Source organism: Hemicordylus capensis, chromosome 1 (assembly GCF_027244095.1).
Source record: "Hemicordylus capensis ecotype Gifberg chromosome 1, rHemCap1.1.pri, whole genome shotgun sequence".
Lineage (NCBI taxonomy): Eukaryota > Metazoa > Chordata > Lepidosauria > Squamata > Cordylidae > Hemicordylus > Hemicordylus capensis.
Genome location: NC_069657.1, coordinates 295,834,464 through 295,850,161, shown reverse-complemented (window position 1 = coordinate 295,850,161; position 15,698 = coordinate 295,834,464). Strand labels below are relative to the sequence as shown.

Below are 15,698 nucleotides of genomic sequence, written 5' to 3'. Positions count from 1 at the left end.
GCCATTGTGCAAAGCAATGAGCATGATGAATTGCTTTCTCTATTTGAAATATAGCATGAAACACTTGTGGATGGGGATGGGATAATGTTCTGTGTGCTCATCATGGACATAAGAATTCTATAATCTGGACATAATCTTGGGAGAGTAGAGCTGGTCTTGTGCTAGCAAGCATGACTTGTCCCCTTAGCTAAGCAGGGTCCACCCTGGTTGCATACGAAAGGGAGACTAGAAGTGTGAGCACTGTAAGATATTCCCCTTCGGGGATGAAGCCGCTCTGGGAAGAGCAGAAGGTTTCAAGTTCCCTCCCTGGCTTCTCCAAGATAGGGCTGAGAGAGATTCCTGTCTGCAACCTTGGAGAAGCCGCTGCCAGTCTGTGAAGACAATACTGAGCTAGATAGACCAATGGTCTGACTCAGTATATGGCAGTTTCCTATGTTCCTATGACATATGCTACATAGGAGCATAGGAAGTTGTGCTTCTTATACTGAGTCAGGCCATTATACTACGTCTAGTTTAGTATTGCCTACACTGACTGGCAGCAACTCTCCAAGGTTTCAGTTAGGAGTCTTTTAGCCAGGGATTGAAATCCACATGTAAATCCACATGATCTTCCAATGAGCTGCGGCCCCATCCCCATCAAGAGGATTTATTGTTTTATTGTCCTGCGGATTTGTTTCACTTTGAAAGATGGTGCTCGGATGGATTGCTTCAGCATGGTTAAGGTGGCAACCTAAATAAGCTATAGCAGAGGTTCGGAACATAGGAGCACAGGAAGCTGCCTTCCACTGAGTCAAACCAGTGGTCCATCTAACTCAGTATTGTCAACACTGACTGGCAGCAGCTCAGGTTTCAAGCTTGAGTTTTTTCCAGCTCTTCCTGGAATTTCTGGGGTTTAAGCCTGGGATCTTCTGCATGCAAAGTACATGCTCTGCCACTGTGCTATGGCTCTAAAGTAAATAGTAAGAAATATTTCTTATTTGCTCACTACTTACTTTATTTCAGAAACTTGTAAGTCACACATCCTGTCACAGTGGTACTTGAGGTACAATGGATGTAAAAACCACAGTTAAATCACTCAGCATTTAAAAAACAACAACACCAGAAACAGAATTACTATTAGAACACATACAGTACTTCAATCAAACATAGAATTCAATACCTAGCAGCAACAGAGTTCAAGCATAAGCACAACACCAGTAAATTCTCCATCAATGCAATGGTCTTCTTAAATGAAAATGTCTTTGTTTGACAATGACACATGATTAAAGACGTGGCCAGGGGGAAGCATTCCAAAGTGTTTACTAAACGGCCTGCCTTAGCCAAAGTAAATACCTGTCACTACAAGCACAGATCATTTAGAATGAACCCAGCAATCAGTGATGGTTTAAATGTTGTGAATCTCAAAATATCATTAATGACCATTCTGAATACCATACATGAGATTTTCAAACCAACAGGAAACTCTGCCAGCCAGTGGGGAGGATTTTCTCAATGACTTGTTCTCAGCACACACACACAAACCCCAGATGATTTATGATCATTCTCAATGAACCTTTCCTTCTCACTCCTTTCCTTTAAAAATCCTCAAAAATGGCTTGTATCCACAAGTACTTCTGGTCACATGGGGTGGCTTCTTAATTTCCACCTATTCCTAAGCTTTGGTATCTCTGTCATGCCACATTCCATTCCAGAGGGCCTAGCTTCCATTCCAGAGGGCCTACCTCAGGGATCTATTTTCAAGGTGGTGGTGAGGAATTCAATGGGGAAGAGAGAGGCGGAAGGCATTCCAGAAGCAGAGCTCTACTTGTGCTCCTTTGGATTCAAAGCCAATGGCTTGTATACTGTGCAGGAAGCTGCCTAAGTGGCAGACATGTTTGCTGCTTCCATGGCACTTTAAACCCTGCCAGCATGGCTGATGAAGGTGGGGAGGCTCTGTGCCTGCTAAGGAGTGCACCTTCACACTCCTGCGGCTACTCCCCTTGGGAATAATGGGCATAGGCGTAACTATAGGGGGCAGGGGGGGCACGTGCCCCGGGCGCCACTTGGCAGGGGGCGCCAAAAAGTGCCCCCGCCGATTTGCCGGAATTTTTATTTATTTTTTAATTTTTATTTTTTTTGCAGAGCAGTCCCCCTCCCCCGGTCCCGGCGCCGCCCCCCCCATTGGCATTGCTCATCCAGCACTGGGCGCCACGGCGTCTTCATAGTCCAAGTCTCTGACTCTCACTCCCCGGCGCGCCCCGCCACCAGTCGCGCATGCGTCGAGAGGAGGACACGCACCAGAGCAAACTTCCTGAACCAGTTCCCCTTTTTGCTCATTCAAGTCCTTCCTCCCCTATAATCTAACCACGTTTTAACTGAAAAGGTTCAGGGAGGGGGAGATGAGGGGATGTGGAACCTTGGGTTCCACTTCCCCCCATCTCTCCCTTCCTGGACTTTTTCACTATGTAATGCAAGCTAATTTAATTATATGTCATCATCGAAATGGATTAGCTGTTTCAGCCCATCAGGAAAATCTAAACCTCCACCGATTTAATTAACCAGACTGAAAATCAGATGAACAGAGAATGTTTTAATGAAAGGTAGTATATAAATTTAACAATAAGTAAAACTATCATTAGGAGCAATTAGCGATTACTTAAACATTGGTGCTGCCAAGCAATTTGTAAATAAAACTAGAAGCCCTTTGAAAATAAGCTGGAATTAATTGTAGGTTGGGCAGGGGGTGAAAGTATATACTTCTAAACATTTATTGTTAAATTTATATACCACCTTTCATTAAAAACAACCCCAAAGTGGTTTGGTTTTAGTCATGGATTTTAATTTTAATTGCTCTTTTTGTCAATGTGATGAAGATTAGTTAAATCTGAGTGGTCTTAGGCAACCAATGTAGCATCTGAAATGCCATTTCATTTTTTATTGTCATAAATACTCTCCAACCAATTTAAATAGCAAAGGTGTATATTATCGCTTTATTCAATTGCAGGGAATCTCAAAAAAGCAGGATTTGCAACTAAGGCAGTGCATATCTTCTCTAAAATGGCCCTTTTATAGTTTTTCTAACTTTGAAATCGTAACATAAAACAAAGCATAAATGCATAAATGCTCCCCCCTCCATTTGAAACCTTTTCTGGTGTAAATAGCGTGCGGTTTTGGAAAAGGGGAGTCTTTCTTTAACAGCGGGAGAATAAGGAGTCTTTAGCACTATCACCCTAGTCCCTCGAATTACTTTGGAGTCCTTGGTTTTCGTTTTGTTAAAATACAGTCACTCACAAGGGAAAGTCAGGAACAGAACCAGGGCGTGAGGGAGGGGCATCATAATCATAATAATCATCATTGCATCATAATTCTGATGTTTGAGATACAAGCCAACTTCACAGGGTTGTTGTGAGGAAAAACCTAAGTATGTAGTGCATTTTGAAATTTTTGGTAATTTTTGTAATTTTTTAAATTTTTAAAATAAAAGTTTTCTGAAACGTGTGTCAGTCAGATGTATGTTGTGGGGGGACGCGGCGGGGGGGGCGCAATTTCAGTGCTTGCCCCGGGCGCCGTTTTCCCTAGTTACGCCTCTGATAATGGGGGTAGCAGTGGGAGCGGGAGGATGCACTCCTTAGTAGGCATGCAATCTCCTCACCTTCTCAAGGTGCGCCAGTGGGGCTTCAAGTGTCGTGAAAGCAGTAATTTCATTGGCCACATAGGCAGGCAGCTCACTGTAGGTTAGTGTAGTCAGAGTCACACCACCCAGGGGATTCATCATTCTCTTTCTCTCTCTTATAGTTTTGTGCCTGAAGAAGAAAGGTTGCTTCCTACAATTTGAAACTAATTTGAAACCAATTACTTGGCTCCTTGTTTTGTGTTTTTGTTCTGTGGGACCCATGCAGCTTATAAGATTTGTAGTTCACAAATGCCATTGACGGTATCTTCTCTCTTTTTTCCTTCTTCTTCAAAAAAAGACTCACCATTTAAAAAAGGCTGCACACCTGTTGCAGGAAGGGTTTTTCCAGGCAGATCCATATATGATGGGGAAATGTCAACCTCTTCACCTGACATCTGACCTATAAAATAGGAAAGAATGCAAAAAGAAACTAATTGGATGAAAATGCACAAACCCAATAACGGAATTGAACTTCTGCGGTAATGTCTAATAAAACATTGAATATGTTTGGAACTCCCATCTCTATTGTATGTTTATACTCTAATATGTTTCGAAGTGCTTTGCATCTAAAGCTGACAGAATGGCTTATGTTTAGAATATAATAAAAAGACAACAAAATACATAATGTAATAGAATCCCACAATATAAGCAAACATAAGGTAACAAAAGCACTCTATAATTTATTCACTGAAAAAACACATCATTAGACTCCTTCTAAGCAGCAATTCAGTGCAGCTTTTGTCAATTTTCTGAAGATTGACCAAAAATATACACATTTATGCTTTTTAGTGAGGTAAATCTGGTCTTAAGTAGGGTCACACTCCTCCTGAAAGACTAAGTCCATAGCTTGGGGGATCTTTTGGACCCCATGCTCTCATGGGAGGCCCAGGTGGGGAAGGTGTCCAGAAGTATCTTTTACTAGCTATGGCTGATATGCTAACTGTAACCTACCTAAAGAAACTGGATCTGACCTTTGTAACCTATGCATTGGTTACAACCCCTATGCATGGGAGTGGCAAATCTCCCCTTTATATTCCATAAACTGGAGAGCGAGGGTGGGGGGAGAACCTAGGAAGTATATAAATATGAAATGAATAAGTGTCATCCATCTCCAGGGGAGGCCCTTCATTCCTTTCCCTGAAAACTGGAGTGGAACAGCTCAGCTGATCAGAAGCCTCTTTTCTGCACAATGGTGTGAAAATTAGGCTTGTGCAAACAGCTCTACAGCAAAAGTGCTGGGAAGAACTACATTTCCCAGAACTCTCTGTGCACTTTCCCACGTGGCTTGAAGCCTTGATGGCTTCCCATGGCTCTACTTCCCTTTAAGAGCCCCCGCCAGTGTTGTGCTCAGGATTGCTCTGCATAGAGGTAAGAAGTGGGAGTGGCTTTCTGTGCAGGGCCAGGGGTTATGTGCTCATGATTCTGTTTCAACTCTTTGAAGCTGGGCATAGGTAAGTTTTTTTGGTTTTTTTTAAAGAGGATAATATGTCTAGTCTTGAGAAGTTCAACATACTGAAGCAAGTCTTGCTGTGGAGTATGTGATGGAAGAGCTTGCATGCAGACTCTTCAGCCAGGGAGGTGAGGTCACAGGTGCACTCCACCCGAAGGATCGTCCCCCACATGCTGACATAAGCAGCTCTGCACTCAGCACTATTGGAGCAAACCAGATCACTTGGGCTCAAAGATAGTAGGCAGGCTTGATCTGCAAGGCAGGTTTGGCTGACATCTTTCAAACACTTTGATGTAAATGCCCCAAATTTTCCCCTGTAATGAAAACATGAGGAGTGAAAAAGAAAATTCCTGCTAATACTGTTCATCTGAAATGTAAGGAAAGGGAAGGGACAAGAACAAACTGAATCGCCATTCTACAACCATCCGGCAAACATACAAAATGAAATTTCACATGAAAAACAATATGGCTTAAGTACAACCCAGCCAACACAAAGCTCCGCCTTATGGGCCACAAACTGCTGCTGTTTACTCTTGCAGTGTCCCATTAGCTCAGATTGCAGGCATCTGATAATATGTTGAGCATTCAAATATAGTTATGATTTAAATGTCTACTATCGATTGTTTTCTGTCATCTGAAATGTGAATTTATTATTAATAGTATGGTAATTTCACTTAAATAGATTGGCATCCTAATATTTTGTTTTTCAATTTTTTGACTTGCTGAAGGAAATTGTCTAATTGAATTTTTTATACATTATAACATTTTTATGATGATGATGATGATGATGATGATGATACTGATGTTATAAAAGTAACATCAGTTGCAAAGGATCATCTTGAATTTCCCAAATGGCCAGAGATGAAGGCTTAAATTTCAGAGTAACTTTAGCTTTTGCTGTTTATGGGAAGCTTGGAAAGATCCTACCTTTGCAACCTTGAGAAGCATTAGGACCTTGCCCAGAACTCTAAGTGCATTTGTGAATTTTCATATTGAACACACAAGTAGGCAATCAAGCAAAAATGTGCCCTTTCACTTACCAGCAGAAAGGGTTACCTTGGCATGTGTGAATTACACTGAGACATGAAGGAGCTGAAACCATGTTGCCTACACATGGTTTCCCATGAAGGAATCCTTTGGCTTGGTGACAATTCTCATCTGACGGCATGCAGTCACAAAATGTCAACATCTGGGCAACATTAGAAGGCATATTTTCATAGAAGAGCCTTAGTGCTCCTTGGCATTGATTCCCATTGCACTGTGTTCCATTCACTTGGCAAGCTTGACGGTACAGAGATAATTGACTGTTACAGACTTCATCATTAACGCATTCCAGATTTACTCGGAAACAGGATTGCAGATGTTTGTACACTAAAGAAACAGCAAGAGTTACACTAATATGAATGAGAGCAAAAGAGCGAGCACCATGCTTCTTGGATCCTCACTTGGAACAGTGGCATGCTCAGTCTATGACATGCAACCAGTTGCCATATGCACACATAGCATCGGAACATTCATAGCAATAGTCAGTTAGTGGGGTGAAAATATATGGATGGGAATGGATGGCAGCTGGGAGGCTGAGCTGGTTGCTGGTGGAGAAGCAATATTCCTGCTCAGCTGTTGATGCTGTTTGGAAGGTATCTATGAAACCACACTTTTCAGTATTCCAAATTCATTGGAATAGAGGTGGCTGGCCATTGTTTGTTAACTGCTTGCAGAGTAGATGGAGCTCCTATTCTGTCTCCTGATGTCGAGTTCCCAAATTTGTGGTTTGAAATGGCATCATCCTGTATTGTACAAATTTGGTATCAACCGAAGCAGTCTTACTGCATAACCTACCATAGTAATATCCCCCATGCCTGCATTTTTAAAGCTTCAACATGTTCCCTTTGTATTTCCTTATTCAATTCTCATTCAGTATTTATTTCTCTTTTTTTACAGAATACTTTTTAGGTGTACTAAACAAGCAGTAACCCAAAGTTTCTTTATAGATAAATGGTGGGCAAGATACAAATTAAGTTAGTCATAACTAAGTCTCAGTGGCTGACATGATGTAGCACAATGGTGTCATGCCAAATGGGGTGGTTGGCAAGAGCATGTGACAGGAGCATGGAGTACTTTGAATGCAAGGATGCAGCTCTGGTCATCACAGAGTGCAAAGCATCTGTTCAGCCCTGTGTACATCGTAAATCTAATCTGGCCCACTTGCCAAATGCATATTTTTTTTCTTGTAGCAATGATGATATGAATGGTTTAATATGACATTGCACTTATGTACACTTGTACTATGATAGACCAGCCCTGTCTAAGTGTTATTAAGCCCATTGTTTTCAATGGGTTACAGTAGATGTGTCTCTGAAGAGGATCTGGCTCCTGGAAGGACATAAACTGGATAACCATGTAGAAATGTTTGTGTAATTTTAAAGAGAGAGAGAGAGAGACAGAGAGAGAGAGAGAGAGAGATTGACTTTTACCATAGTTAGAAAGAGCTGACGACTTCCACTGCAATTTTATTTTCATATGATCTGCAACCAAAAGAGATGAATTTTTGCACATTAGTTTTAAAGAGCATGGGCATAATCTAGCCAGACATAAGGAATGTAACCCTGTTCATTTCAGTGGGGAAATTAACACTTAACTGTAGTCCAAAGTTTGGAAAGGAGGGGCTCATTACTACCAACTAGAGGTGTGCACAAATTGGTTTTTGCAATTTGATTCAGGCTCAGATTGAATTGCAAATACACGAATTGATCCATCAAAACGGCTGGCCACTGACAGCTGTTTTTACACATGAGCTCAAGGGATTCAAGTGATTTGACCATAGGGAACTTGAGTCACCCCATTGTTCACTATGGGTAGGTCCTAGGGACAAAAGGTTGGGTGATAAGGTGTAGTGGGTGGTACCGACCACCCAACCCACAAAAGAAATGGGCAAGTGGGTGGTTTTTAATTTTAGTCTTTCCCAAGGTTAAACTTTTTTGGGAAAGGTTAAACATCTTCTAAAAATCACCCATTTCTTTCGTGGGTGGGTCGTAGGTAGCATCCATCATGCTGTTCCACCTAACCCAATGTGGAGTCCCTAGGACCTACCTATCTTGAACAGTGGGGTGATTTGAGTTCCCCGTCGTTTCCTATGGCTGAAGCAAGCAGAGTACACACATTTTGCAACCCTGTCTTGAAAAACACTGCAGAACCGAAGCACACAGTTCCTCCCAACACAGAACACCACCACATTTGGCCAAACACACAGTCCAAAAATGGCCAAAAAAGAATCAGTGACCCAGAATCCACTGCCAGACACAGTGCCTGCGCTGTAGTAACGTCACTGGCACAAGTTGTTCTCTCTCACACAATTATGGCTCCGTCCTTACTTTCCAGCACTTCAACAGTGGCCACAGTGGCACCCTTAGCAGCCAGCCAGCCATAAGCTCAACTAGAACAAGGTCTTCTGCCATATTTTTACTGAGTACACTTTGCAGTGCAGATTGCAGAGCAGTGAGTGGAGTGCAATTTAGTCTCAAGGCCAGACAAGGATTGCTCATCACAGCAATCACCAAGAAATATTACAAAGAGAGCTGCCACTGTCCCTTTCTTGCCACAGCTTACAAACAGATCAAGCCACAACTCAAGGCAAGCAGGCAGGCACCCAAGTTCTGCCTTTGTCAATCTGAGATCCAGCAAAACCAGATAGTTAACAGCAAGCAATAGCACACTAAGCACAGCATGCATATTATAATTAGTTATTCAGTGCTGATAAAACCACAAAATCAAACTTTCTTTCCTTCCATCCTGCTTGCCACAGAGAGACAGGAAGACAGAGCTTGATGGATTGATGAATCAGTGGTCTGACAAGGCAAAAAGCCTGTAGACTCTTACCCTGAGAAGAAGTCATATTCTCTCCTTTTGCAGCATAAGTGTACATCCCTGCCTGCCTGTGTCTGGATAACCCCATGGCCTCAGATTGGTGCTGGGCCACGGCTGGCAGCCTGACACATGGTAGGGCACTAGTCCATATGTCATCACTGGCCATGGCAGAGGCATACATGTGTGTCTACATGTGTCTGGTTTTGGGGTTGGCCTGGGTTGGGTAAGCTGCCATTGGTGTTGCAGTGGTTGGGGATGCCCATGAGTTACTCACCCTCTATGGCTAGCTCGGGATAGCCCAGCAGGAGGAAATTGGCCTTCAGGAAGACCACCACTCCACCAATTCAGCATCCAAGCATGCGCGATGGGGTGCCACCATGCCCCCAGCCATGGAGAACACTCTCTTGCTCTGGACACTGGTTGGAAAGCATAAGAGGAACCATTCGGCAACCTCCACCAAGTCCGGCCAGACTTGGTGACATGTGGCCCAAAATTGGATTGCTTCTGTTTCCCGGCCTGCCACTGGTTCCTGTAGGTACTGCGGCACACACTGCTCAGCAGCACTGCTGCAGGGCTCAGTGGGCTCCCCCCTGCCAAGGCTCCAAGGAACTTGGCCCTGCCAGGGATGGCTTACTTGGCCCTGCCAGGGACATCACGCTGCTGGACCGGGAAGCAGCGGTGATGGTGCTGCTAACAGCAGGCCCTCCCGCACGCTTCTCCTGGTTGTGCCCCAGCCTCCTGTCCTCTGCTTGCTTAACCTCTTCAACCAAGAGGTCCCTTGACCTGGGGAACTGGTCAGGGGTGACTACTTTGCCCTTCATCCTTGGCTCCCATAAGCATGACAAAACATGTGATGCTAATGCACCCAAAGGTGTACTGAGCTGATCCACAACTCCAGTGCTCAGCTGACCTGCCAAGGCGATTGCTTCCCAAGGGATCAGTGAGGTCTGAAGCTCAACCTTTGTCCTCTTGAGGAGAAGAGTGGCAGGCAAAGCCTGGCTCAGCGTTGCTGTTTCGGCACACAAGCTGTTGTGGCAACAAAGAATGGCTCGAATACCAAGACAACCTTGGAAAGCAGTGCCCAGTCCTGGTTGGACAGGTCGCACACCTCTAAGCCACACCTCCTTGCCAGGGTGTAGGTGGCTACCTCTTGCTCCTGCCAGCGCCGGAGCAAGGAATTCCACCAGGTCGGAACATCCTGAGGGATCAGGTATTCAGGTAGGCCCAGTTCGAGCTGCCTCTCTTTGAACATATGCCTATCCTTTTCACTCTGATAGAAGTAAGCTACTATCTTGTGGCACTTTGCCACAAGAGCAGCCATGGCAGCAGCAGGGTGGCAGCCAGCATCTGCAGCGGGGATGTCTCGCCTGGCTGAAGCCCCAAAGGGCCAAGGGGAATCCTACACAACCAGCTTCAGAGTGTGAGTGTGACAGGATGAGTCCGTTCTGCTTGGCTGCCCTAGTTATGTTGGCGACATTGTCCGAGACCACGAACGCTCAGCAAAGGTTTGGCTGCCCGGACAGCCATTACCCCACCTGGCAATCTATGTCTGTTGAGAGCTCACCTGCCATGTGGTCAGTGTCTAGCACCTCCACATGCAGCTCAGCCCACTTGTTCTTCGCTGCATGGGAGGGGATGGCCACAGCACCAGCTGCAGATGTCCCCCCCTCTCTCCTGCCCCAACCAGTGCATCATGTGGGACAGGAAAGCAATGTTCCTCCCACTGGGACTGATCCATAGATCTGCAGTGAAGTGCACGCTGGTTTCAGGCACTGCTGCACACAGCAGCTTCGACATGGCCTTCCCGCACGACTGATATTGGTCAGGCACCAGTTGAGAACCACAACTGGTACTGCTACTGGAGGGCACCACCCACCTGCTGAAGGTGGTGCATGAGGGGCTGTTGTAGTCAAGACAAGCTGTCGGAGCAGCCTTCACAAGCTGCATTCTCCTCCACCTTGAATGGCTGGTCATCCAAAGCGGTCATCTCCCCATTGTCCCAGGGCATGAGATGAGTCTCTGGGTGACCAGACCCAGGGGTGTAACTTTAATAGGGCAAGGGGAGACAGTTGCCCACTGCCTTGGGGGCCCCCAGAGGCAAGTCACATGACTGACTCCCCCAGCCGCGCACCTGCCCGGGCTTCCTTCAGTTACATTCATCCTCCAAAATTGATGTGAGTGTTAAGACCTGGAGCTACCAGAACAGCATGTCTTTCTCTAGTACCATTACATGATTCTCATCGTCCACAATTTACGAAACCTTTGCTTTTTGTTACCACTATTCAGCTTCACTTAAGATGTCTTTACTTCATGAGCTGAGTTTCAGTGGGGGGGGGGCGCATTTTAAAATCTTGTCTCTGGGCTCACTCCAACCTTGCTACGCCCCTGACCAGACCGCTTGCCAAATGACTGCGCCCACCAAGCAGGCAACTTCCCCTTGGTTGCTAACCAAGGACACATAAGCAGGGCTGTCCTTAGAGAGCACTGGCAGGGTGCGGGGCCCGGGGCAAATCAGCCAGTGCGGGGGCCCCTTCCAGTTAATTCTAATGGAGGTTAAAAGAGTGGGGCTCAGGGTGGTTGCCCTGCTTGCCATGCCCTAAGGACAGCCCTGTACACCAAGCCTACTGCTGCTTGCAGGAGCAGGGCGTCCCAGGTGATGCCGTCAGAGGTGCTGCAGCATGCCCACCATACCAAGTCACTTAGGGTCCTTACCCTTGCTGGCCTGTGTTCTGTAGTGGATGCAGACAGCATGATGTGGGTCACCATGGCAAGGCCATGTAGAGCTTAAAGTGGCCCCACACCATGCTACTTTCAGTCTGGGACCATTTTGATGGTGGTGGTACTCAGGCTACTGGTTCCTTTTGGGGGCCGCCACCACCACTGCCCTCCATCCGGGGTAAAGAAGGTCCAGGTAAAATAAAAAATATCTCCACCTTCTCCTCCTCAGTCTCAGACTGGGAGTCGCACTGCCAATGGGGATTGGGCAGGATGGAGAGAGAGATCTGGCTGGACTTGCAGCTAGTGACACTTCCTCTGCTGCCACAGGAAGAAGAGCTTCTTCCCTGACAGGGGAGGCCCCCCCCCAACTTCTACCTCAGCCGCACCAGGCTGTGGGACCAGGTTCCTCCAGAAAGGTGAACCTGTGCGGCAGTGCAGCAGTGGGGACTACTTGGTAAGTAGGACCCTCTCACCGTTGCCCATGACGACCAGCAGCATCACCCCTCCCTCTGCCTGGCAGTGTGCTACTGTCTCTGCCTCACACCCTGCCAGACATCTTGGGATTTTAAAAAATGTAAGCCCTAACTCTGAAGGTGGAAGGCAGAGAGAAGAAGTGTCTTTAAGGGAGTGTGGGGTTGGGGTGGTCTGTTTATGCTCTGTGTAGCACACACTGCACTATCTATAGCTCTGTAGTACACACAAAGAAGCTAGAAAAATTAAATCCCCCCCAATAGAGAAGCAGGCTTGGGGGGGCTCTTGGGGAGGGGACTGAGCAAAAATGGGGCAACAATGGGGCAGGTTAGTTGAAGGAAAAGGAAGGCAAAGGGCATGGGATTGATGTAGCCTTTCTAACCCAAACCCACCCCTCCTGTACTACAGTCCTGCCACTATCCACCTAATTCCCCTTTCCCAAACTAGGCCATTTTAAAAGAACTGTAAGGACTCCTATTTCTTAACAGAACTAACAGAACCCCTATTTAAAGAGCCTGACTGAGGCATCTTCAGCTGGGGGCTTCCACTCCAGTGTCTTTGGCTGCAGTCTACCCAGTGTTGCTCTCAGAGGCACTCTTGGCCAAGCAGATTCCAGGACTCAATGGCTGAGGTGGGGGCCAGCAGGTGGGCACCCACCCACCCAAACAATCAAAGCAGAACAAAAAACCCCAAAAGGGAACCAGAGGGAGACTGGCAGGCTGGGCACCACATACTAGCCTACAAAAACCAAAAATCAGTCCACACCAGGAAGGTAGCATGCAGACAGCTGTAAAGATGGCAGGGCTGTCAAAAAAAAAAAAAAAAAAAACCAGCAGCACAGCACCCCAGTTATTTAAGCCACTGGGGCCTGACTACAAGCAATGAGGGGGAAAGCTGCAGCTACAATTTTTTTTAGAAAAATAGAAGAAAATCAGCACAGTAGCCCAGTTATTAAAGTCACTGGGGGTAGTGGTGTACATGGAACCAGAATGTGGGGGGAGTGCCAGCAGGGCTGAAAGGGGCTGCTGCCAGGAGATGCCACAGAGTGAGCCAGTAAGGTGCCCTCTCACCCACCCCCAACCCATTTTTAGATAGGGAATCCCCCCCAGCCCCCTTTGCTTGTAACTCCTTGCTGGTTAGGGGTTGCCATCTGCCACCTTTACTGCTGTCTATGTGCTACCTGCCTGGTGTGGACTGATTTTTGGTTTTGTAGACTAGTATGTGGTGGCAAGGCAACCAAGCCAGTCAAACTAGGCCAAACTGGCAAGGCAATCGAGCTGGTCAAACTGCTGAGCCAGTTTGATCCAAACTGGGCCCAGTTTGGTTCAGTCCTGGACTGGCCCTGTCTTTTGTGGGACTGGTCCAGTTCGAGCACGAACTGGTTTGTGCACCCCTAACTGGGAGCAAGCTACAAGCAAGCATATGAAGAAATCCAAATAAAATTCCAAGCAGCTCCCTGTTAAAGCCTAGGGGCTGCTGGTACAATTTAAAAAAAGGGGGGGGTCACAGCACTCCAGTTATTAAAGGGGGCTGCTTATAAGGGGAGAGAGAGAGAGAGACTGACCATCCACACAAGGAAATAAATTCCAAGGAGCACCCAGTTCAAGCCACTGGGGCTGCTGTGAAGAAGAAGAAGAAGAAGAAGAAGAAGAAGAAGAAGAAGAAGAAGAAGAAGAAGAAGAAGAAGAAGAAGAAGAAGAAGAAGAAGAAGAAGAAGAAGAAGAAGAAGAAGAAGAGCAGATGTTGGCAGCACTGCAAATTAAAAGGATTTTTTAAGAAATAGAGCAAGTCAGATAAGCCCAGCAACTTTGGCTGGGTGGCAGGGCAGAAGAAAAACGTGTTACTTGTAATGCAAGTTGAATAGCCAGGCAGGCAGGCTCAGACCACCACCACCAGTCTCCGTTCTTAGTGCTTCTGCAGTCTCTCTCTGATCCTTCTCTCCTAAAGCACAGATGGCTCTCTGTCTCCAAGCAGCCCCTTAAATACCCTCATTTGGCCTCCCCCCTCCCTGCTCCCTCTTCCCAGCCAATAGGGGCACAGTTGCCCATGCCAACACTTGACTGGAATGGCAACAAGCCAACCAAGAAGCAAGGAGATCCAAAGCCAGAGTCAGAAAACCAATTCACAAGGGAAAAACACAGAGACAAAATGCAACTCTAATCACTCAAATAGATTTGTGTTGAATTGGGGGTGATTCAATTTAGGAGCAATTCGATATGAGGTCGAATCACTCAAATTGCCCTGATTTGACATGAATCGATTCTCACATGGATTGAACTGCACACCTCTACTGCAAACTCAAGTGTTTCATTCCCAAGCCTATTATGATTCGAGCCCACACCTCCACAAAAATTTGGGCCTCCTTCACAATGGTCTCCCTGGCAGCTCAGTGATCTCTTTTCATTCTCCCCTCCCTAGAATGTCTGGTAGAACTGGCAGTGGAAAGCACTTGCTGGTGATGGCAAATTACTTGTAGATTTTCTTTGTCATGCCTGCATGATCCTGACCATGCTGAGGAGTGCCTGTTTTAGGGATGTGGTGGCTAGCCCAGTTCAGTTCGAATCCAGACCAGATTTAAGCCACTCTGGGTGGCTTGAGCTCAATTGAGCCCGGTCCCGGTCCTGTCCATTCCAGTCCAACAGCCAGTTCAAGGGCTTGATGGGTGTGCTTGTAAAAGGGAGGATTTGCCTTTACAAAAAAGCAAGGATTCCCCTTTACAAGTAAAGGGGTAAATGGGGCGCGGGGGAGATTATCTTTCTTTTGCCTTTAAAAAGAAGCTGCCAGTAGTGGGGATGGTGGCTGCTACAGTGGGGCCTCCCTCCCAAATCGCAGGCCAGTCATTCTGCGGCCCATTATAGGCCTTTGTGCAAGAGCAGCTGCCATTAAGTGTCCCCTGTGTGTGTGCAGAGGTCATTTGCATCACCACTGTTGCACTTTAACAGAGGCCCAAAACAGGCCGCAGCATGACCAGCCTCTCATTTGGGAGGCCAGCAGGGATGGTGGTAGAAGGAGCCCCCACCGCCATCTTTGCTGTCCCCACTGGCAGCTTGTTTTTACAGGTAAAAGAAAGGTTAAGAATACCTCCCTGCCACACACATACACCCTGCATTTAGCCCATTACTTATAACAGGGAATCCTTGCCAGATTCCTTTTTACAAGCATACCCATCGAGTCCTCAAGCTGGCTCGCGGGGTGGGTTTTTGAGCCGGGCTTGGCTCAATTAGCACTTGGATGGCTCCCTCCGGCTCAGTTTTAGGGTGAGCCTTCGAGCTGAGCCAAATCAACCTCGAGCCCGCTCAATTCTGAGCCAGCTCTCACATCCCTAGTCTGTTGTTACTGAGTTATATAGGAACTGCAATTTCTAATGGTTCCTTGGTAAATAAATTGGGAAGCAGCATCCAGTCTGAAATGTATGATATCTATCATTGTAGCCAGCTTTCCCAGTGCCACTGGGAGAGTTCCCCTCTCTGCAAGAATGCATTCACCAGGGAAAGAAAAGGACTGTCAGGCAGTGTTGGAGAGCTCTCCCGGGGACATCCTGAA

The 15,698-nt window shown here is 46.5% G+C and overlaps 1 protein-coding gene across 1 annotated transcript in view; it reads right to left on the bottom strand.

The window, feature by feature from the left end:
- The window catches only part of GFRAL (GDNF family receptor alpha like), a 35,384-nt gene that overhangs the window by 5,737 nt on the left and 13,949 nt on the right, over positions 1 to 15,698 (bottom strand). The window contains exons 5-8 of the mRNA XM_053286434.1: positions 7,577 to 7,627; positions 6,143 to 6,473; positions 5,166 to 5,416; positions 3,957 to 4,052 (exon numbers count right to left, since the gene is read on the bottom strand). Of these exons, the coding sequence (XP_053142409.1) occupies positions 3,957 to 4,052; positions 5,166 to 5,416; positions 6,143 to 6,473; positions 7,577 to 7,627 (729 nt within the window). The remainder of the gene's footprint in view (positions 1 to 3,956; positions 4,053 to 5,165; positions 5,417 to 6,142; positions 6,474 to 7,576; positions 7,628 to 15,698) is intronic.